Raw genomic sequence first — 21380 nt, 5'->3', positions numbered from 1 at the left:
GTTAGTCTACCAGATTATGGTATTAGAGGGACAGTTAGTCTACCAGATTATGGTATTAGAGGGGCAGTTAATCCACCAGATTATGGTATTAGAGGGACAGTTAGTCTACCAGATTATGGTATTAGAGGGACAGTATTCTTTAACTTCATATTATGTCAATTAAAAGGATAATTTCTAGATGATGTGAAATGCAGTTTCCATTCAGCACTCCTTTATCTACTGTCTTTGTGAAGAAATGGGGCTCGTCTGACATCTTGCCAGTATCATCCCACCACAATAACTCACTTGTGTTCCACATTCTAGGAGCAATGGAGTCAAGCATGTGGTCTATTACCCAACTCTGAAGGTATGACCTTTTGATGTACAGAATACATCAGACACCTTCACTTTTTTCACATTTTGCTACGTTACAGCCTTCTAAAATTGATTTCCCCTCAATCTACACACACTACCCCATAATGACAAATAAAAAAACAGGTTTTTATAAATTTTAGCAGATTTATATTAAATATATATATATACATAAGTATTCAGACCCTTTACTCAGTACTTGCACACCTGTATTTGGGGAGTTTCTCCCATTCTTCTCTGCAGATCTTCTCAAGCTCTGTCAGGTGGGGAGCGTCGCTGCACAGCTATTTTCAGGTCTCTCCAGAGATGTTCGATTGGGTTCAAGTCTGGGCAACTCAAGGACATTGAGACTTGTCCCGAAGCCACTTCGGCATAGTCTTGGCTGTGTGCTTAGGGTCATTGTCCTGTTGGAAGGTGAACCTTCGCCCCAGTCTGAGTTCTGGAGCAGGTTTTCATCAAGGATCTCTGTACGTCAAGCCTGACTAGTCTCCCAGTCCCTGCTGCTGAAAAGCACATTGCCACCACCACGCTTCACCGTAGGGATGGTATTGGCCAGGTGATGAGCGGTGCCTGGTTTCCTCCAGACGTGACACTTGGTATTCAGGCCAAAGAGTTCAATCTTGGTTTCTTCAGAACAGAGAATCTTGTTTCTCATGGTCTGAGAGTCCTTTGGTGCCTTTTTACTGAGGAGTGGCTTCTGTCTGGACACTGCCGTAAAGGCCTGATTGGTGGAGTGCTGCAGAGATGGGAGAACCTTCCAGAAGGACAATCATCTCCACAGAGGAACACTGGAGCTCTGTCAGAGTGTCCATTGGGTTCTTGTTCACCTCCCCGACCAAGGCCCTTCTCCCCCGATTGCTCAGTTTGGCCGGGCGTCCAGCTCTAGGAAAAGTCTTGGTGGTTCCAAATTTCTTCCATTTAAGAATGATGGAGGCCACTGTGTTCTTGGGGACCTTCAATGCTCGATACCATTCTGTCTCAGCACTCCAGATAATTCCTTGGGTTAGGGTTAGGGCTTGGTTATATAGACTGGTGCGTGCCTTTCCAAATCATGTCCAATCAATTGAATTTACCACAGGTGGACTCCTATCAAGTTGTAGAAACGTCTCAAGGATGATCAATGGAAACAGGATGCACCTGAGCTCAATTTCGGGTCTCATAGCAAAGGGTCTGAATACTTATGTAAATAAGGTATTTCTGTTTTTAATACATCCTCATTCTAAAATTAAGCAAATGTAACAAACTGTGGATAAAGGCCAAGGGATGCTGTCCAAATGCAGATGATTCTCAATATAGCCAGATAAATAAGAGTATCACCAGATTTAAGTTACGTTGATTTGATTCATGATCAAACAACATTTTCCAGAAACACAGATCCTTATAAATATATTGTCCTCTTTCTCTCTCCCTCTCTCCCTCTAGTCTCTCCATCAGCGTATCTCTTTAGCCACTGAGTTAGGTACAGGAATCTCCATGTGGGAACTGGGCCAAGGGTTGGACTATTTCTATGACCTGTTATGAGCCAATCAGAGTAAGAGACTTCGAGGTCCTTTTGTTAGCGCATCGATAAACCAGTACCATATGTGCAAATGGTATATAGTTCATGGTAATATTTGCTGAGCACCAAGAGGGTTCTACTACTTTTTTTATTTTTTATGAATGAGTGACGTGTCTTATCTCAGGAAGATCATTGGAGACGGAAGCCAAGTTGTAGGTGGAGTGACACTCAAACTGAACGAAGGAATTTGAAGCTGCCAACGTGGCAGAGTGAAATCATCCATCAAAGCAGTTCAACTGGGGGTTGGTGACAGGGTTATTATGGGATATGTCTCACACACACACACACACGGTGTTCATGTTTTTAAATGGAAATATCCAGATGAAAAACGGTAAGATAGGAAGTATTCTTCTACCATGTTTAAGGACTGGTTTCCCCAGATATAGCCTAATGTAGTCCTAAATCTGATTCAGGCATAAATCAGATATCTGCCCACTGCAGGAATGTTTCTTTGACATGAAATAAAAAAGGTACATTGTTCAGTGTTGTTTTTAATATACAAATGTAATCGACAATAGAAATGTACATACATACAGTGATACTTTTTCTAATACCTCACCGGTGGCTGCTGAATTAGGCTTGACGTGTGTGTGGAGGGGGGGGGGGGGGCAGCTAAGCTGGTCGTACTACAAACCTCTACTGTAGTAGACTGTAGTGTTGGCCTCAATTCCATTCAGGAAGAGCACTGAAATTCCAATTCTCTTAAATAAAAGGTAGAATTGTAATTTGGTTTACTTTCTGAAATGGAATTGCACCAACTCTGGTGTACAGTACATAAGACAGGAGTTGTACAGCATGTCCTCATATCTTACTAAGTGCCTTTTGTACCCAGAACCTTTTTCTTTGTCCTTGCACTGAATGTAAAGGAGCTCTACTTTGAGATGTTGCCTGCGACACCTGTATTTGAAAGATTGTTTATTTTACTGTATGTATACTCTGATGAGCCCTGTCTGCTAAATCATATCAATCATATCCTGTCAAAATAAGGCTGGGATTAAATCCGATCGCGCTTTGTGGGCAACGCACCTTTTTAAAAGAGCCACGGAAGCAGCCGATTGGCACATGTTTTTCTGTTGCTTATTAGAGAAACAGATTTCAGTTTTGGAGGTGTTTCCTGACCAATTCCGAGGTTTAGTTAATGCTGTATGCCCCCCCCCCCCCACGAAGCCTATTTCACTTCCTGAAAATCCCCAGAGTGAATCTAAGATAACTCAATAAATCTGTAATAAATGTAGACGTTTTTGTCGAGGATGTTATAGTTGTGTAATTTTTACATCTAAAAAAGGTGTTTGGTGCAGTATATCTCAAGTTAAAAAGAAATGAGCTGCTGGCCAGGTCGGTCACAGTTTTTTCTATTGGATAGAGAGCAATCACAGCAGCTGTTCACCCCATGTTAGTGAGTAAATAGACATCGTCAAATCAAAACCCAACCTTCATTTACCCATTGTAGACGAGACCCGCTTTATGATCAAAATTATCCGATTTACACTTTGTCAATTTTGACAGTAGAACAACTGTTTAACTCATATCGACACCAAATTGTCCATTTTCCAAATGGATTCATTGCTTTTCAAAGGCAGTAGCTCCTTAAAAGGCAATATTCATGATAAACGCTGCATTTGTCGATTCAATGGCTGATTACCTTTTTAAAAATGGCGCATAGCCGTCAAAGCATGATCGGATTGAATCCCGGCCCAAGGCTTTTTAGCTTGGTCCCCACATAGCAGAACAGAAGACATGTTACTTTCCATTACAGAGCATGATGAGGTTATTGACAGCGACTGACGTAGACAGGATGTTCTGTCCGGTCACCAGGTGTCTGTCGATCACTACATGCACGGCATCCTCCTGACTAGCTGGGAAAACAACAGAGAAATACGTCAGGTTACATTTTTTGCTGTTGTTGCTTGAGACACAAAACTAAACATCCACGTCAGTCATATTGATTGGGTTCCTGCCGTGTTAAACATGACTTCCTCGTGTGGAGACATGAGACCAAATCAGATCTCTGCACATTCTGAGGTAGTGTTAAACATGACTTCCTCGTGTGGAGACATGAGACCAAATCAGATCTCTGCACATTCTGAGGTAGTGTTAAACATGACTTCCTCGTGTGGAGACATGAGACCAAATCAGATCTCTGCACATTCTGAGGTAGTGTTAAACATGACTTCCTCGTGTGGAGACATGAGACCAAATCAGATCTCTGCACATTCTGAGGTAGTGTTAAACATGACTTCCTCGTGTGGAGACATGAGACCAAATCAGATCTCTGCACATTCTGAGGTAGTGTTAAACTTGACTTCCTCGTGTGGAGACATGAGACCAAATCAGATCTCTGCACATTCTGAGGTAGAGTGTTAAACATGGCAGGAAGCCAATCAATATGATCTACTGATAGGGTGGCAATTCTACTCACACACACACAAAAAAAAAGGTTTCCCAGAAATTCTGGGTTGTAGTATTCTGGATGTATTGCTTCCTGATTCTGGGACTGTTTCAACTGGGATTTGGGGGGGAAAGTTACCAGAATTTTGCAACTCTACTTATTGATCATTTGCCCAAATCGTCTGCAATGTAGACCTCCTGCAACAAAAATACCAGTTATCTCCCTCCACACTCACCAGTGTACGATCCTCCGCTGTCCTTGACAAAGTCCTCCACGATCAGAGGCAGGTTGGCAAAGTCTGGGCTCCTCACCAACTCAAACACAGACGGCTGGGAAATAACACAACCGTGAGAATGGAAGTTGTATGAAACGAGTAACCATATCTTTTCTTGCAAATCAGGTATATTATTGAATTTGGAATGTGGTGTTATTCTCCCCCCCCCCCCCCCCCCCCCCCTAGAGACTAACCCCAGTGAGACTGTAGCCTGTGAAGATCCACTTCTGTCCCTCTACTATGGCGCAGCACAGACCAGATACCCCTTGTCCTATAGCGCACACCGCCTCTGGTAGGGTCAGACATGGTCGTGTCATGTAAAACAACATCTCACAAACCATGCAACATTGTTTCACAGTATTAGTTTCTTAAACTTTTTTGAGTCCCAAGATTTAGCTGAGGCCTCTGTCGGATCTGGATCGCTGTGCGATAGAAATTTAAAAAGGTAATTTCTGATTGAGCCGACATATACATAATGTTAACCATGAATCTCCACCCAATGCAGCACTACTCGCTGGTCCAGCTGGGTCTGCTGACCTATGACCTGTGTGTCAACTCTACAGGACCTTTAAATTTGTATTGGGCTTTATCGGATTGAATAGAGACCTAATCTGTGCCAGGGATCTGTCCTGTAGAGATCGACACTAGAGACTAGGGGATAGAGCACAGGTTAGGGTACTGACTCTGCTGTGAGGTGAAGTGTGCGAGGATGCGTGCCAGAGAGCCACTGTGTGCCAGGTCAGTGAGCGCCCCAGGACAGTCTGGAATCAGCAGAGCTTGGTACCGAGCACCTGGAATACAGGGGACATCATCATGACATCATCACGTGACCTTCAGCAAAGTATTACGCCAAGTATTTCCATTTGTATCTTAACAGTCAAATAACTGACCTCTCAATTACTGTGTAACAATTGATAGATTTTGGATATGAATGTGGCAGAGAAATACACAAAGGTGACATACTATAATGTTACCGTCTCCTCATACTATAATGTTACCGTCTCCTCATACTATAATCTACCGTCTCCTCATACTATAATCTACCGTCTCCTCATACTATAATCTACCGTCTCCTCATACTATAATCTACCGTCTCCTCATACTATAATCTACCGTCTCCTCATACTATAATCTACCGTCTACTCATACTATAATGTTACCGTCTCCTCATACTATAATGTTACCGTCTCCTCATACTATAATCTACCGTCTACTCATACTATAATGTTACCGTCTCCTCATACTATAATCTACCGTCTCCTCATACTATAATGTTACCGTCTCCTCATACTATAATCTACCGTCTCCTCATACTATAATGTTACCGTCTCCTCATACTATAATCTACCGTCTCCTCATACTATAATCTACCGTCTCCTCATACTATAATCTACCGTCTCCTCATACTATAATCTACCGTCTCCTCATACTATAATCTACCGTCTCCTCATACTATAATCTACCGTCTACTCATACTATAATCTACCGTCTCCTCATACTATAATCTACCATCTCCTCATACTATAATGTTACCGTCTACTCATACTATAATCTACCGTCTACTCATACTATAATCTACCGTCTCCTCATACTATAATCTACCGTCTACTCATACTATAATCTACCGTCTACTCATACTATAATCTACCGTCTACTCATACAATAATCTACCCATACTATAATCTACCGTCTCCTCATACTATAATCTACCATCTACTCATACTATAATCTACTCATACTATAATCTACCGTCTACTCATACTATAATCTACTCATACTATAATCTACTCATACTATAATCTACCATCTACTCATACTATAATCTACCGTCTCCTCATACTATAATCTACTCATACTATAATCTACCGTCTCCTCAAACTATAATCTACCGTCTCCTCATACTATAATCTACCCTACCAGAGGCGGTGTGCGCTACTCATACTATAATCTACCGTCTCCTCATACTATAATCTACCGTCTCCTCATACTATAATCTACCGTCTCCTCATACTATAATCTACCATCTACTCATACTATAATCTACCATCTACTCATACTATAATCTACCGTCTCCTCATACTATAATCTACCGTCTCCTCATACTATAATCTACCATCTCCTCATACTATAATCTACTCATACTATAATCTACCGTCTCCTCATACTATAATCTACCGTCTCCTCATACTATAATCTCCTCATACTATAATCTCCTCATACTATAATCTACTCATACTATAATCTACCGTCTCCTCATACTATAATCTACTCATACTATAATCTACCGTCTCCTCATACTATAATCTACCGTCTCCTCATACTATAATCTACCGTCTCCTCATACTATAATCTACCGTCTCCTCATACTATAATCTCCTCATACTATAATCTACTCATACTATAATCTTACCATCTATTGACTCCAGCTTGGCTGGGGTTGCAAAAGACTTCTGGCTGAAGTCTTGGATCCATCTGGCCGTGGTTTCATCCACCCCGACAAAATCTATGGGCTTGCCCTGGAAATGACAAGACGCCAACATCGTGTGTGTGTTTTTTTTGCTGGTGTGTGTGTGTGTGTGTGTTTTTCTGTGTGCATCTCCGTGTGTATCTTACCCCTGGTGTAGCAGTCTGCAGGTTGAACACTGAACTGCAGAGACAGAAGGCTTGATGGAACGACTGAGCAGACACTCCTAATGAGAGGAGAGAGAGAATTTAAAACAGCAGGCTAGCCACTAAAGCAGCAGTATGAGCCATTCATGGTGATTGTTGTACAATATGATAATGATTGTGTCAAACAAACAATCCGGGATAAGATAACAGTACAGCTCCGAATTAGTAATATTTCCCTTTTTTGACACAGAAAAGATACTGTCAAACATGACTAATATGGGTGCAATAGCTATCTAGTTCATTGAAAATATTATTGTGTCCGTCACATGACATGACGTTACATTCAGCAGCGCTAGATTGACGCGCTCATATCGACAGAAGTGGGTGAAATGACATGTTCATAATGTGTTAACGCCCTACCTTGTGCAGCTGCACTGGCCACAATTAGGCAAGTGGGTTTAGAAGACATTTCGGTGGTTTACCAAGATCAAATCCGTTGGCTGCTACTTCAGACCATTGCTAAAAAAAAATGAAAACAGGAAGTGATCACAGTTCAACATCGACTTCCTCTAGCCAATGACAGTTCAACTTCCTCTAGCCAATGACAGTTCAACACCCGTTTTCACTCTGAACGAATTTCAAAATAAAAGTCTAACGTACAGCAAGTGAAGTGAGCATAAAACGATGTGAATATCCTTTACAAAACCTTTGTATGTATATACAGTACCAGTCAAACGTTTGGACACACCTACTCATTCGAGGGTTTTAATGTATTTTTTTTAACATTGTAAAATAATAGTGAAGACATCAAAACTATGAAATACCACATATGGAATCATGTAGTAACCAAAAAAGTGTTAAACAAATTAAACAAACTGATGCACCTTCCCTAAGGGGGAGGATGACAGGGAAGACAAACTGGTGCACCTTCCCTAAGGGGGGATGATGACAGGGAAGACAAACTGATGTACCTTCCCTAAGGGGGGAGGATGACAGGGAAGACAAACTGATGCACCTTCCCTAAGGGGGGAGGATGACAGGGAAGACAAACTGATGCACCTTCCCTAAGGGGGGAGGATGACAGGGAAGACAAACTGATGCACCTTCCCTAAGGGGGGAGGATGACAGGGAAGACGAACTGATGCACCTTCCCTAAGGGGGAGGATGACAGGGAAGACAAACTGGTGCACCTTCCCTAAGGGGGGAGGATGACAGGGAAGACGAACTGATGCACCTTCCCTAAGGGGGAGGATGACAGGGAAGACAAACTGGTGCACCTTCCCTAAGGGGGGAGGATGACAGGGAAGACGAACTGATGCACACATATTGCTGGCTCCCGAGTGATGCAGCGGTCTAAGGCACTGCATCTCAGTGCTAGAGGTGTCACTACAGACCCTGGTTCGATCCCGGACTGTATCACAACCGGCCGTGATAGGAAGTCCCATAGTGCGGCGCACACAATTGGCCCAGCGTTGTCCGGGTTATGCGAGGGTTTGGCCGGGATAGGCCGTCATTACAAAATAAAAATGTGTTCTTAACCTTGCCTAGTTAAAGGTTAATTTTTTTAAATATATTTTTTTATATATTCGATAAATCCAATGTATGCACCACACAGAACGCACTGCCTCTGCAATGCAGAGTTCTACTGGAAATGAAGGTACTTCTGGTGTACCAGAATAAGACTGTCTGTGTGATCGAGGCGTAAGACTGAGGTTAAGGTGAGAGAAAATGCCCTCATAACCTGCTACGAAAATCAATTCGTATCGAAGTGGCGTTAAAAGTGTGTCCCGCTTGTTAGTAAGAACTTGGGGGATGTTGGCTAGCTAGCTAAGTGTTTGTTTGGATCCCAAGTGACTCTCGCTTGGCTTGATTCGATTTCCTAGATGATGTAAGGAGCAAGACTTGTTGCTAGCCAACTAAAATCAGTTTGGCGTACCAAGAAACTACTACAGCCGATTGGGGACAAAAAGAATGCGTCCCAAATGTCTCCCTGTATAGGGCACTACATTTGGAGCCCTGTGGGCCGTGGTCTAAAGTAGTGCCCTACATAAGCAATAGGGTGGCATTTGGGACCTGTATTCCCTAACGTTACCCTGACCTCTCCATGGCTGTCTGTCTGTGGAACAGATTTAGCTAGCTCACTACTCACAAAGTTACACACTGCTTTGGCTCTTGACCAGATGCGAGATGGAGGACAGCAGGGAGCTTGGTTTATATATATTCAGCTCTGAAATACTACTGTAGCACTATCCTCGTCATCTCCACAAAGACAGGCTCATTTCCCAGAAGATAATTAAGTTGACAGCGACTTGGGGCTGAAGCATCCTAATGTTGTACTACTGCTATTTAACTACTCTGTACTTCTGTTTCATGGAGGACTAGCAAGAGGAGAAGAATAGAGAAACTCAACGTGACCTTTACCAGGAGTCCATTATGAAGCAGAGAACCTTGTTTCTCACCTCAAAATGATCTATTTCAATCTGTTCAGTAGGGCTGCCAGCAGGACTGACATGCTGAGGTAATAACACAGCCTGTGTTTCTGAACACTGATACTAGGCGTAGGATTAAATGTTTTAATCTGAACTGAAGATCCGCATCTAAAAACTCACCATGTTCAAGGTGGAGAGGTAGGTGGCCATCAAAGAGGAGGGTCGTGTAGGTCAGGGCCATCAAAGAGGAGGGTCGTGGAGGTGAAGGTCATCAAAGAGGATGGTCGTGGAGGTGAGGGCCATCAAAGAGGAGGGTCATGGAGGTGAAGGTCATCAAAGAGGAGAGTTGTAGAGGTGAAGGTCATCAACGAGGAGGGTCGTGTAGGTCAGGGCCATCAACGAGGAGGGTCGTGTAGGTCAGGGCCATCAAAGAGAAGGGTCGTGGAGGTGAAGGTCATCAAAGAGGAGGGTCATGGAGGTGAAGGTCATCAAAGAGGAGGGTTGTAGAGGTGAAGGTCATCAACGAGGAGGGTCGTGGAGGTGAGGGCCATCAAAGAGGAGGGTCGTGAAAGCCATCAAAGCAGAGGGTCGTGGAGGTGAAGGTCATCAAAGAGGAGGGTCGTGGAGGTGAAGGCCATCAAAGAGGAGGGTCGTGGAGGTGAAGGCCATCAAAGAGGAGGGTCGAAGAGGTGAAGGCCATCAAAGAGGAGGGTCGTGGAGGTGAGGGCCATCAAAGAGGAGGGTCGTGGAGGTATTGACACTACAGTGGCTGTGTCACTACAGGTCAAATACCTGTCGCTGGCAAGGGAGCGAAAACAGAGAGGAACCAAAGAGTAAAAGCCAGAGGGCCTTTTGAAATTCATCCCAGCCGAGGGCCAGAGATGTTCATCCCAGCCGAGGGCCTTTTGAAGTTTATCCCAGCCCGAGGGCCTTTTGAAGTTCATCCCAGCCGAGAGCCTTTTGAAGTTCATCCCAGCCGAGGGCCTTTTGAAGTTCATCCCAGCCCGAGGGCCTTTTGAAGTTCATCCCAGCCGAGGGCCTTATGAAGTTCATCCCAGCCCGAGGGCCTTTTGAAGTTCATCCCAGCCGAGGGCCTTTTGAAGTTCATCCCAGCCGAGGGCCTTATGAAGTTCATCCCAGCCGAGGGCCTTATGAAGTTCATCCCAGCCGAGGGCCTTTTGAAGTTCATCCCAGCCGAGGGCCTTGTGAAGTTCATCCCAGCCGAGGGCCTTATGAAGTTCATCCCAGCCGAGGGCCTTGTGAAGTTCATCCCAGCCGAGGGCCAGAGAAGTAGGTGCCAGCCAAGGCTGTGATTGTGTCAAGCTCATCCCAGCTGAAGGTGTCCTAGGTAGCCAGACCTAACCCAGAGATGCTCCAGACCAACTGCTCGCTGGTCCAGCTGGGTCTGCTGACCTATGACCTGTGTGTCAACTCCTCCAGTGAGCTGCTCAGGGCAGCGCCTGTCATCCAGCTAGTGGTGTTCATGTACGTACATGATTGGTTTTGTAGCCTGTTAATGATTAAAATGTTTTTTAACTTAATTGCTAGTTATTTTTCTTTTGTTGTTTTTGAAAATGTTCCAAAATCTTTCCCAATAACAATCAGGTCTTACTTGGTTTATAATTACTGTAACGTTGTTTAGGCCTAACTGTGATTTATAACCTGTGTTCCAGCATCCAGGACATAGCCTCGTTGTTCAACGTGATCATCATTCTGCTGATGATGCTCAACACGCCCGTGTCCCAGGTCGGCCTGGTCGCTCTGCTACTGGAGAGGTTTAAAGGCTTACTGATGCTGTGTGCCATCTACCTCACACTCAGCATCTCATTTCACTGCTGGGTAGTGGTACGTACGGACACACAGAGAGAGAGAGAGAGTGGCGTAGGAGTGACAGGATTCTAACTCTCATCATAATACGTGTTGTGTACACATGTAGTTCTAAACATTGACCATGTTTGGTGTTTCCTCTAGAACCTGAGATGGTCAACAGTTTGAACTGGACAAACGGCCTATAGGTTCTCTGTCTTCTGGGTTGGACCTGCACTCTGCTCTCAGTACCACTTAGGTTTATTCAGCTGTACCTTTGAGGCTTGATAAGTGGTTGTTTCTTTACACAAGCATACTTAGTTAACAAACATGTTGTCAGTTTTGTGGCGCGTCTTCGGCATTAGCACTGGAAAATGGTTGCTTTTATTAATGATGCTAATACCCGACTAAACAACATGTTGGTTTGTGATGTGTTGAGACATTTAACCAACTCGGTCCTTCTGTTCCACAGCTGCAGTGTTGTATTACTTCTACAAATGGATGACAGTGTCATGGCGACCCGCGGCTGTCTGGCTGAGGGATGCCAGAGCTCGTCAGTGAGGAGGGAGGGACTGGAGGATCTATTACCAAGTGAGGTCTGCCAGACTGGTGACAGACTTTCACTACCTGGGTGGGTCATGTTAATTTAACACCAGAAGAAAACTGACATGGAGGGACTATCTGTCCAATAAGAAACGCCCATTGTTTTCAGTTTCAAAACGTTTTGCTACGGGGGGCTCTACTGAACACGACCCTGGACTAGGATAGAGCTAGGAGAAAGAGTGGTCCATCCTGGTACTTTCTCAGTCAAGATGCTCCACTAATATGGACTAGTGTTGTTACAAGAGGCAGATGACACTAAAGGACAATCCGAGGTTTTCCTACAATGGATTTTTTTTTTAAACAAATGCATAACGGCATTTAATTTCAGTGTTCTTACTCAAATGTGATACCGTCTCACTCCTATATGGAACCCTATATAGTACACTACTATAGACCAGAGCCCTATAGAACCCTATATAGTATACTACTATAGACCAGGGCCTATAGAACCCTATATAGTACACTACTATAGACCAGAGCCCTATAGAACCCTATATAGTACACTACTATAGACCAGAGCCCTATAGAACCCTATATAGTACACTACTATAGACCAGGGCCCTATAGAACCCTATATAGTACACTACTTTAGACCAGAGCCCTATAGAACCCTATATAGTACACTACTGTAGACCAGGGCCCTATAGAACCCTATTCCCTATATAGTACACTACTATAGACCAGGGCCCTATAGAACCCTATATAGTACACTACTATAGACCAGGGCCTATAGAACCCTATTCCCTATATAGTACACTACTATAGACCAGGGCCCTATAGAACCCTATATAGTTCACTACTATAGACCAGGGCCCTATAGAACCCTATTCCCTATATAGTACACTACTATAGACCAGGGCCCTATAGAACCCTATATAGTACACTACTATAGACCAGGGCCCTATAGAACCCTATATAGTACACTACTATAGACCAGAGCCCTATAGAACCCTATATAGTACACTACTTTAGACCAGAGCCCTATAGAACCCTATATAGTACACTACTTTAGACCAGAGCCCTATAGAACCCTATATAGTACACTACTATAGACCAGGGCCCTATAGAACCCTATATAGTACACTACTATAGACCAGGGCCTATAGAACCCTATTCCCTATATAGTACACTACTATAGACCAGGGCCCTATAGAACCCTATATAGTACACTACTATAGACCAGGGCCCTATAGAACCCTATTCCCTATATAGTACACTACTATAGACCAGGGCCCTATAGAACCCTATATAGTACACTACTATAGACCAGAGCCCTATAGAACCCTATATAGTACACTACTATAGACCAGGGCCCTATAGAACCCTATATAGTACACTACTATAGACCAGAGCCCTATAGAACCCTATATAGTACACTACTATAGACCAGAGCCGTATAGAACCCTATTCCCTATATAGTACACTACTGTTGACCAGAGCCCTATAGAACCCTATATAGTACACTACTATAGACCAGAGCCCTATAGAACCCTATATAGTACACTACTATAGACCAGAGCCCTATAGAACCCTATATAGTACACTACTATAGACCAGGGCCCTATAGAACCCTATATAGTACACTACTATAGACCAGAGCCCTATAAAACCCTATATAGTACACTACTATAGACCAGGGCCCTATAGAACCCTATATAGTACACTACTATAGACCAGAGCCCTATAGAACCCTATATAGTACACTACTATAGACCAGGGCCCTATAGAACCCTATATAGTACACTACTATAGACCAGAGCCCTATAGAACCCTATATAGTACACTACTATAGACCAGGGCCCTATAGAAACCTATATAGTATACTACTATAGACCAGAGCCCCATAGAACCCTATATAGTACACTACTATAGACCAGAGCCATATAGAACCCTATTCCCTATATAGTACACTACTGTTGACCAGAGCCCTATAGAATCCTATTCCCTATATAGTACACTACTGTTGACCAAAGCCCTATGGGTCCAGAGAGAGTAGTGCACTACATAGGGAATATAATGCCATTTGGGAGACATGCAGTGCCTTCACACTTCTTCCACATGTTGTTACATCATTTAAAATGTATTACGTTTACATGTGTTGGTCTCTGGCCCATACACAATACCCCATAATGTCAAAAGAGAAATTGTGTTTAAATAGTTTAAAAATGAAAAGCTTATGTTTTGAGTCATTAAGTATTCAACCCCTTTATGGCCTAAATAAGTTGATTAAATGTTTGCTTAACAAGTCATGTAAGTTGCATGGACTCACTGTGCAATAATTGTGTTCAACATGATTTCTGAATGACTACCTCATCTCTGTACCCCACACATACCAATTATCTGTAAGGTCCCTCAGTCGAGCAGTGAATTTAAAACACAGATTCAACCACAAAGACCAGGGAGGTTTTCCGATGCCTTGTAAAGAAGGGGACCTATTAGATAAAAAAAGCAGACATTGAATATCCCTTTGAGGCCAATGGTGACTTTAAAACAGTTACAGAGTTGAATGGCTGTGATAGAAAACTGAGGATGGATCAACAACATTGTTGTTACTCCCCGTGGCCAGATGGTCACGAGGGTATTCTCGTTCAGGCAGTGTCAGGTTAAAGGAGAGTGACTGCTCTGTTCGTACCTCAGATATTAATCTGGGATTGGGGTTTAAGGCACCACCACCACCACCATTAGACCACAGTGGTCTGAAATAGCCCTCACTGCATTCCCTTGGCCTGGGGAATACATACTGTATGTTAAATGTACTGCATTCCCTTGGCCTGGGGAATACATACTGTATGTTAAATGTACTGCATTCCCTTGGCCTGGGGAATACATACTGTATGTTAAATGTACTGCATTCCCTTGGCCTGGGGAATACATACTGTATGTTAAATGTACTGCATTCCCTTGGCCTGGGGAATACATACTGTATGTTAAATGTACTGCATTCCCTTGGCCTGGGGAATACATACTGTATGTTAAATGTACTGCATTCCCTTGGCCTGGGGGAATACATACTGTATGTTAAATGTACTGCATTCCCTTGGCCTGGGGAATACATACTGTATGTTAAATGTACTGCATTCACTCCAAATTAAGTGCTAGATACATCTCTAGGGCTGCGTTTACACAGGCAGTCTAATTCTGATCTGCAGCCGGATCACATAGTGATTTATACTAGTTCTAATTCTACAGACTCCTATATGTTCTTGACTTCCTACTCCCATGTCAATGCCAGGGCTGTTGAGGATCTGGAAACACCAGATTCTTTCCTGAACAGTCATGTCACCTTTGTGAATGAGATGTGCCTAGGCAGTTGTCACTACTATGCTGCTGTTCCAGTTTCAACTGACCTGAGCCCCAGGACTACCTGACATGATGACTCCTTGCTGTCCCCAGTCTACCTGGCCATGCTGCTGCTCCAGTTTCAACTTCCACCTGACTGTGCTGCTGCTCCAGTTTCAACTGTTCTGCCTTATTACTATTTGACTATGCTGGTAATTTATGAACATTTGAACATCTTGGCCATGTTCTGTTATAATCTCCACCCGGCACAGCCAGAAGAGGACTGGCCACCCCACATAGCCTGGTTCCTCTCTAGGTTTCTTCCTAGGTATTGGCCTTTCTAGGGAGTTTTTCCTAGCCACCGTGCTTCTACACCTGCATTGCTTGCTGTTTGGGGTTTTAGGCTGGGTTTCTGTACAGCACTTTGAGATATCAGCTGATGTACGAAGGGCTATATAAATAAATTTGATTTACTACTAACAGAAGATAAAAAATTATGCTGCAATCACTGACTTATTGGGGACAATCTGAATTGCATTGATTCCTCACATCCTTAAAACTCATTTCACAAGAAGGTCAAAGGTTTTGAGAAGGAAGAGAGGGTGTGAGGAATCCAGGCAATGCATTCAGAGTGGTGCCCTCTGAGATGTCTCTAGCACCACCTTGTGGTGATCTATTTCTACTACAGTCCTCAGACTAATGAAGCCAATTCCAAAGCATCAATAGGCTGGCTCACTCCAATTCTGTCACAATTTCACCAGTAAAGACTAGGTATAAATCCAAAACTGAGGCTTAAATACAGAAGCAAAATAAGTTTTATTTGGACATCATAGTGCCCAAAAGTTGAGTGAGGAAGTGCATTAATAAAAAAAAAGCTGCTGATGATTTGATACCAAATGGTTTTGTTGACCTTTTTCTACATTGAAGCCTCCGTTTGGGATTTATTCCTCTTTAGATAGGGTGTGGGTTTCCATCTTCCAGTATTCACATTTTGAAACCTACCTGGAATCAACACAGATTTGTAATAAGGACCTTTAAAAACAAAAACACACAGGCTGCCTCCTTTCATTACCAGTAGAAACGACGCAGTTTTGTACAAATGTCTCTTTATTTAGTGAAAGGCAACCCCAATCCCCACCCTCTTGTCAGTCCAGTCCATCTCCTGTGGTGGAGCCCACTTCATGATGTCCTTCTGTTCCACTGGAATGTTCTTCTGTATCATTTAGCAATATAACAATCTGTAACAGGACACACACAGGGACCATAGACATTAAACACTATGGTGAACGAGTGTCAGAACTCAGAAATTGAGAAATGTCCGACTTGGAAACTCGTTGTAAAGAGTTAATACTCGTTAGAGTTTCCGACCAATAGGAAGCTCTAAGGAAATACATGTAACTCACGAGGTTCCGACTCATCATGAATGCAGCATAAGTCGCTCTGATTGTTTCCTTACCTGTCAGACATAGATGCCGACCCACAGTAACAGAAACAGCACTCCGAAGCCCATGAAGAGAGACGCCACTAGGGAGATGAGCAGCTCTTTGAACACGTCTCTGGTGTATTTAGTGGACGTTACCTCGTAGCTGGGAGAGAGTTATGGTGCTAATCACAGTGGTACACAACAGACCAACCGTTACATCCAGTCTATCAAAAACATTCTCACTTATTGCCAACATATTCACCTACAGTAGTGTATATTATCTCTGAATATTCAGACTCAGCAACTGCTTCTATCTGCCTGTTATCAATCACTGTTCTTCATTCCTAAGTCGTAGTCAATCGGTGATGTCACTTGCTCTAAAGTTATACTGTTACATCAGCAACGGCTTCTATCTGCCTGTTCTTCATTCCTAAGTCGTAGGGAGACACAGGGCATATTAGTTGACATTGGTGTGTTAATACTGGGCTGCAACAAAAGCCTACACCGTTCAGTGTTCCCATTCACCAGGTTTGAAGACCACTGATTCATGGTAAAAAATAAATAAAACAAACTGTCACTATGAAGACAGATGACCATGGAAGGATACACAAAGAACCACGCAGTGAAGAACATGCCGATAGCCAGTAGGACCACAGTGAGGTGGGGGAAGACTGCCGGGTTCACCGGACTGGTGTATCTCGTCATGGCCTCCAGCTCCTGGGGGAAGAAGAACGGAGACAATGTGGAGATTCACTCAGTGTGCTTCTGGTTAGGGACAATATCCCACATTCTAAATGGACCGGTATGTTGCCAGCTGTAAATAAACATGGGGTTTCAACTTACTAACTAGGTAAATATGAGGTATGCACAGATCAACCAGCTTATTGACTGACTTGATCATAACAGGTGAAGTTCTCTGGTCTTTACTTGGCCTTGTCTGTGGGAGGCTGCATTTGGTGTTAGCTTACTAGCTACAGTAGCTAGTCCAGCCTGATCTATATATAGTTCCCGCTACATTAGCATAGCTAGCTACTGTATTCCCGTCTTAACATAGCTACATGTTATGTTATTCGATTTAACTGGAGAATAGCTATAAAACGTAGTTCACTAGCTACAGACATAACGTTAATGAATACGGTTAGCTGAACTAGTATCTGTGCGTTAGAGACCTCTCGCCCAGAAAACTAGACAAGCCAAAAAAATCAACTTGTGATTTCATGACTTATGTGCACTTTTTACAATCAAGTCATACGAGGAATAGTTGGCATTTTACACAGAAAAAGTATATATTAAAAAGCATTGTCAAAATAAGTTAATTTATCACCAAACATGGAGTTTTGCTGAGCAACCATCTTCTTTTACTCCCGTTACGGCCGGTATGTACTTACAAAGACATGTCTACAAATATTTTTAAACAAGCCATCGAATAAATGCCTGTTCAGACGCTCGGTCTGAACATTAACACACATCGCTTGCCGTACGGTCTTAGAAGCATACGGATATTTCATATCGGAGAGAAATAGTTCTGCAAAAACTAAAGGTTAAATTGATTCACACCTTTGTATAGGGTTAGGGTTTCCCACACGGTCATATCTCCATGTTACGGCGCTTGTTTACTGAAAACAGACACCAGAGGACTGACTGTCTTCATGCGCTAATGAGTTATCTGCTTCTCTCAACACCTGTGTTGAAACCTGTTGTCACTGAAAAATACTGTCGGCTGCAACTGTGTCTGTCTTATCCAGTGTCCTGTGTGAATTTAAGTATGCTCTCTCGGAGGACAGGAGCCCTAGGACCATGCCTCAGGACTACCTGACATGATGACTCCTTGCTGTCCACAGTCCACCTGGCCATGCTGTTGCTCCAGTTTCAACTGTTCTGCCTGCAGCTATGGAATCCTGACCTGTTCACCGGACGTGCTACCTGTCCCAGACCTGCTGGGACAGGTAGTGTACAGCACTTTGAGATATCAGCTGATGTACGAAGGGCTTTATAAATAAATATTGATTGATATTTAGCGTTTGTGAACTGAACAGGGATTTGTGTTTCTAGAACGGTACCGCAATTGACATTTCCATTTAATTTGAGTATTTGGCTTGTTTTGGTTTCCAGAGCCAATTTGTATTTTAATAAACAGAACATGTAGCTAAAATCCTTGGACTAAGGAGTAACGTGAATTTAGGTTCCTTTCGTCCAATAGTGGGCTAGTAAGCTAATGTAGGCTAGTAGGCTAGTAAGCCATTACAACCCGGAAATGCCTATCTACAACACCCATTTGAATACATATAATGTTAGGTTTTAGACAAATCGCATTACACAGCTATAAGTCTCATTTCATGATCAAGTTATTCTTAGACAAGTGTGCATTAGCTACAAATCACTTACCATTTTGTTGAGTTTCTTGTTCCTACTGCAGAATCCCAATACTTGTAAAGAGCCACGTCAGTTCTGCCGACGTTCTCAAGCAGCGTAAAAATACTTGGCCGCCACCTAGCGGGCTGGAGAAACATTTCATGCGGAATCCTTCGTTTATTTATTCCATCTTTTATTCCGAAACAGAGATTTTTACATTAGATTCATTTTAAGATTAGCACAAAATAATTAAACAGATTATTTGACATTAAATTATTGTGCTAATCTTAAAATTAATCGATAAAACAACTTTCCTGGATGTGATATGCTGCTTAGAGCTCTCTCTCGCTCTCCACCAACCAAAACACATTTAGTTTCCAATCAATATTTTATTTACTGCATGCGTTCATATTATGACAACATGCTCTTCAAAACAAAACAAAAAGACAAAAACATCAAAGACTTAAAAATAAATGGCATGATCATGTATTAAAAACAAAGTAAGAGGTTCGACTAAAAAGCACACAGATTTATAGGGAGAACTTTTAAAGCAGAAACAGGAATAGTGTAGAGGTGAATGAGGGAGGGGGTGAATATGCTTTACAAAGTGATTCAATGTTAAAGTATTTTAGTGTTCTGAAGGGCTTTAAGCCAATTAGAGTAAGAAGATAAACCTATTTTAAAATGATTTGATTCGTTTCATTGTAAAGTTTTAATTAGAAAGTCATGTGTGTGTGTGTGTATTGAGGTGTGTGCGTGTATTGAGGTGTGTGTGTGTGTGTGTATTGAGGTGTGTGTGTGTGTGTGTGTATTGAGGTGTGTGTGTGTATTGAGGTGTGTGTGTGTGTATTGAGGTGTGTGTGTGTGTGTGTGTGTATTGAGGTGTGTGTGTGTATTGAGGTGTGTGTGTGTATTGAGGTGTGTGTGTGTGTGTGTGTGTGTGTGTGTGTGTATTGAGGTGTGTGTGTGTGTATTGAGGTGTGTGTGTATTGAGGTGTGTGTGTGTATTGAGGTGTGTGTGTGTGTGTATTGAGGTGTGTGTGTGTGTGTGTATTGAGGTGTGTGTGTGTGTGTATTGAGGTGTGTGTGTGTATTGAGGTGTGTGTGTGTGTGTGTATTGAGGTGTGTGTGTGTGTGTATTGAGGTGTGTGTGTGTGTGTGTATTGAGGTGTGTGTGTGTGTATTGAGGTGTGTGTGTGTGTGTGTATTGAGGTGTGTGTGTGTGTATTGAGGTGTGTGTGTGTGTGTGTGTATTGAGGTGTGTGTGTGTGTCTATTGAGGTGTGTGTGTGTATTGAGGTGTGTGTGTGTGCGTGTGTGCGTGCACACGCCCATGTGTTTTCTTTCTCAGCGACACAGGTAAAAGGAGAATAGTGCTTTTGATTGGCATATAATTTCATAAAACAACATTTACATATTAATGATACAACATACATGATACAGTAATAAGGAGTAAAAATTATAGTGATGAAACAACATTTGCATATTAATGATACATAGATTGTTACAAAATGAAGCTACATAGTAACACGTAATCAGCTTCTATACCAGTTGGAACCAGTTGGAACCAGTTGGAACTGGTTGGAACTGGTTGGACCAGTTGGAACCAGTTGGAACCAGTTGGAACTGGTTGGACCAGTTGGAACCAGTTGGAACTGGTTGGAACTGGTTGGAACCAGTTGGAACCATTTGAAACTGGTTGGAACCAGTTGGAACCAGTTGGAACCATTTGAAACTGGTTGGAACCAGTTGGAACCAGTTGGAACCATTTGAAACTGGTTGGAACCAGTTGGAACCAGTTGGAGACACCATCAGAGCATTAAGCAGTCCGTATATACAGTGCTAAACTACACCTACTATGCTGGTGTCACTATAAAGGCTGGCTGGTGCATTATAAATAAACTAACACAGTACACTGTACTCATGTATGGCAAAATCATATTGGTAATACAGTATAATACTATATGTTTATATTGTGTCATCTTCATTTAAGTATATTCATTTGGTTATTTGTTTTGGAATTGTGATTCCTTATGACATGACAGGTCAGGTAAGATTTAACACATACTGGTCAGAGGGATATTGTGTCAATACATCTGTTTCAACCAACCAGGGGCCTGTATTTGTGATCAAAGATATTTTTGGGGGGACATCGATAATGAGAACTTGATCCTAGATCAGCACTCCTACCCTGAGAACTGATCCTAGACCAGCACTCCTATCCTGAGACCTGATACTAAGACCAGCACTCCTACCCTGAGACCTGATCCTAGATCAGCACTCCCACTCTAAGGCGATTTCTGAAAA

At 42.7% G+C, this 21380-nt stretch overlaps 4 protein-coding genes across 5 annotated transcripts in view; 2 read left to right on the top strand and 2 right to left on the bottom strand.

Moving 5' to 3' along the window:
- Positions 1–2389, top strand: part of chid1 (chitinase domain containing 1) — a 13296-nt gene extending 10907 nt beyond the window's left edge. The window contains exons 11-12 of the mRNA XM_020456227.2: positions 304–346; positions 1774–2389. Coding sequence (XP_020311816.2) covers positions 304–346; positions 1774–1872 — 142 coding nt within the window. The 3' untranslated portion in view covers positions 1873–2389. The remainder of the gene's footprint in view (positions 1–303; positions 347–1773) is intronic.
- Positions 2383–7745, bottom strand: gatd1 (glutamine amidotransferase class 1 domain containing 1). Of its 2 annotated transcripts, none has more exons than XM_031801009.1 (7): positions 7603–7745; positions 7186–7262; positions 6983–7088; positions 5256–5363; positions 4767–4861; positions 4534–4627; positions 2383–3765 (listed from the first exon to the last, which is right to left on the bottom strand). In XM_031801009.1, the coding sequence occupies exons 1-7, from the start codon at positions 7649–7651 to the stop codon at positions 3650–3652; spliced, it is 645 nt and encodes a 214-aa protein (XP_031656869.1). In that variant the 5' UTR covers positions 7652–7745; the 3' UTR covers positions 2383–3649. The 2 variants fall into 2 exon arrangements, with proteins under 2 accessions (XP_031656869.1, XP_031656870.1); XM_031801010.1 differs by having other exon boundaries at positions 2383–3761; positions 7603–7737.
- Positions 7746–10980: 3235 nt separating this feature from the next.
- On the top strand, positions 10981–11626 carry LOC109867137 (transmembrane protein 138). The gene is given in 4 exon segments (XM_074933777.1): positions 10981–11096; positions 11285–11456; positions 11583–11592; positions 11595–11626. Coding segments are annotated over 4 exon segments (330 nt in total).
- Positions 11627–16382: 4756 nt separating this feature from the next.
- On the bottom strand, positions 16383–19215 carry tmem258 (transmembrane protein 258). The gene is made up of 4 exons (XM_020456437.2): positions 19108–19215; positions 17330–17439; positions 16756–16885; positions 16383–16537 (listed from the first exon to the last, which is right to left on the bottom strand). The coding sequence occupies exons 1-3, from the start codon at positions 19108–19110 to the stop codon at positions 16759–16761; spliced, it is 240 nt and encodes a 79-aa protein (XP_020312026.1). The 5' UTR covers positions 19111–19215; the 3' UTR covers positions 16383–16537; positions 16756–16758.
- Between the last annotated feature and the right edge of the window lie 2165 nt (positions 19216–21380).

Source organism: Oncorhynchus kisutch, linkage group LG22 (genome assembly GCF_002021735.2).
Source record: "Oncorhynchus kisutch isolate 150728-3 linkage group LG22, Okis_V2, whole genome shotgun sequence".
Taxonomy (NCBI): Eukaryota; Metazoa; Chordata; class Actinopteri; order Salmoniformes; family Salmonidae; genus Oncorhynchus; species Oncorhynchus kisutch.
This window is presented reverse-complemented; position numbering and strand designations above follow the sequence as displayed.

Coding starts and splice junctions, on each gene's coding strand:
- gatd1 (XM_031801009.1), bottom strand. CDS start 7,651: ATGTCTTCTAAACCCACTTGCCTAATTGTGGCCAGTGCAGCTGCACAA. Junction 7,089..7,185: donor TGCAGACTGCTACACCAGGG/GTAAGATACACA, acceptor TGTCATTTCCAG/GGCAAGCCCATAGATTTTGT. Junction 4,862..5,255: donor ACACTTCACCTCACAGCAGA/GTCAGTACCCTA, acceptor TGACCCTACCAG/AGGCGGTGTGCGCTATAGGA.
- tmem258 (XM_020456437.2), bottom strand. Junction 16,886..17,329: donor TTCACTGCGTGGTTCTTTGT/GTATCCTTCCAT, acceptor ACTCTCTCCCAG/CTACGAGGTAACGTCCACTA.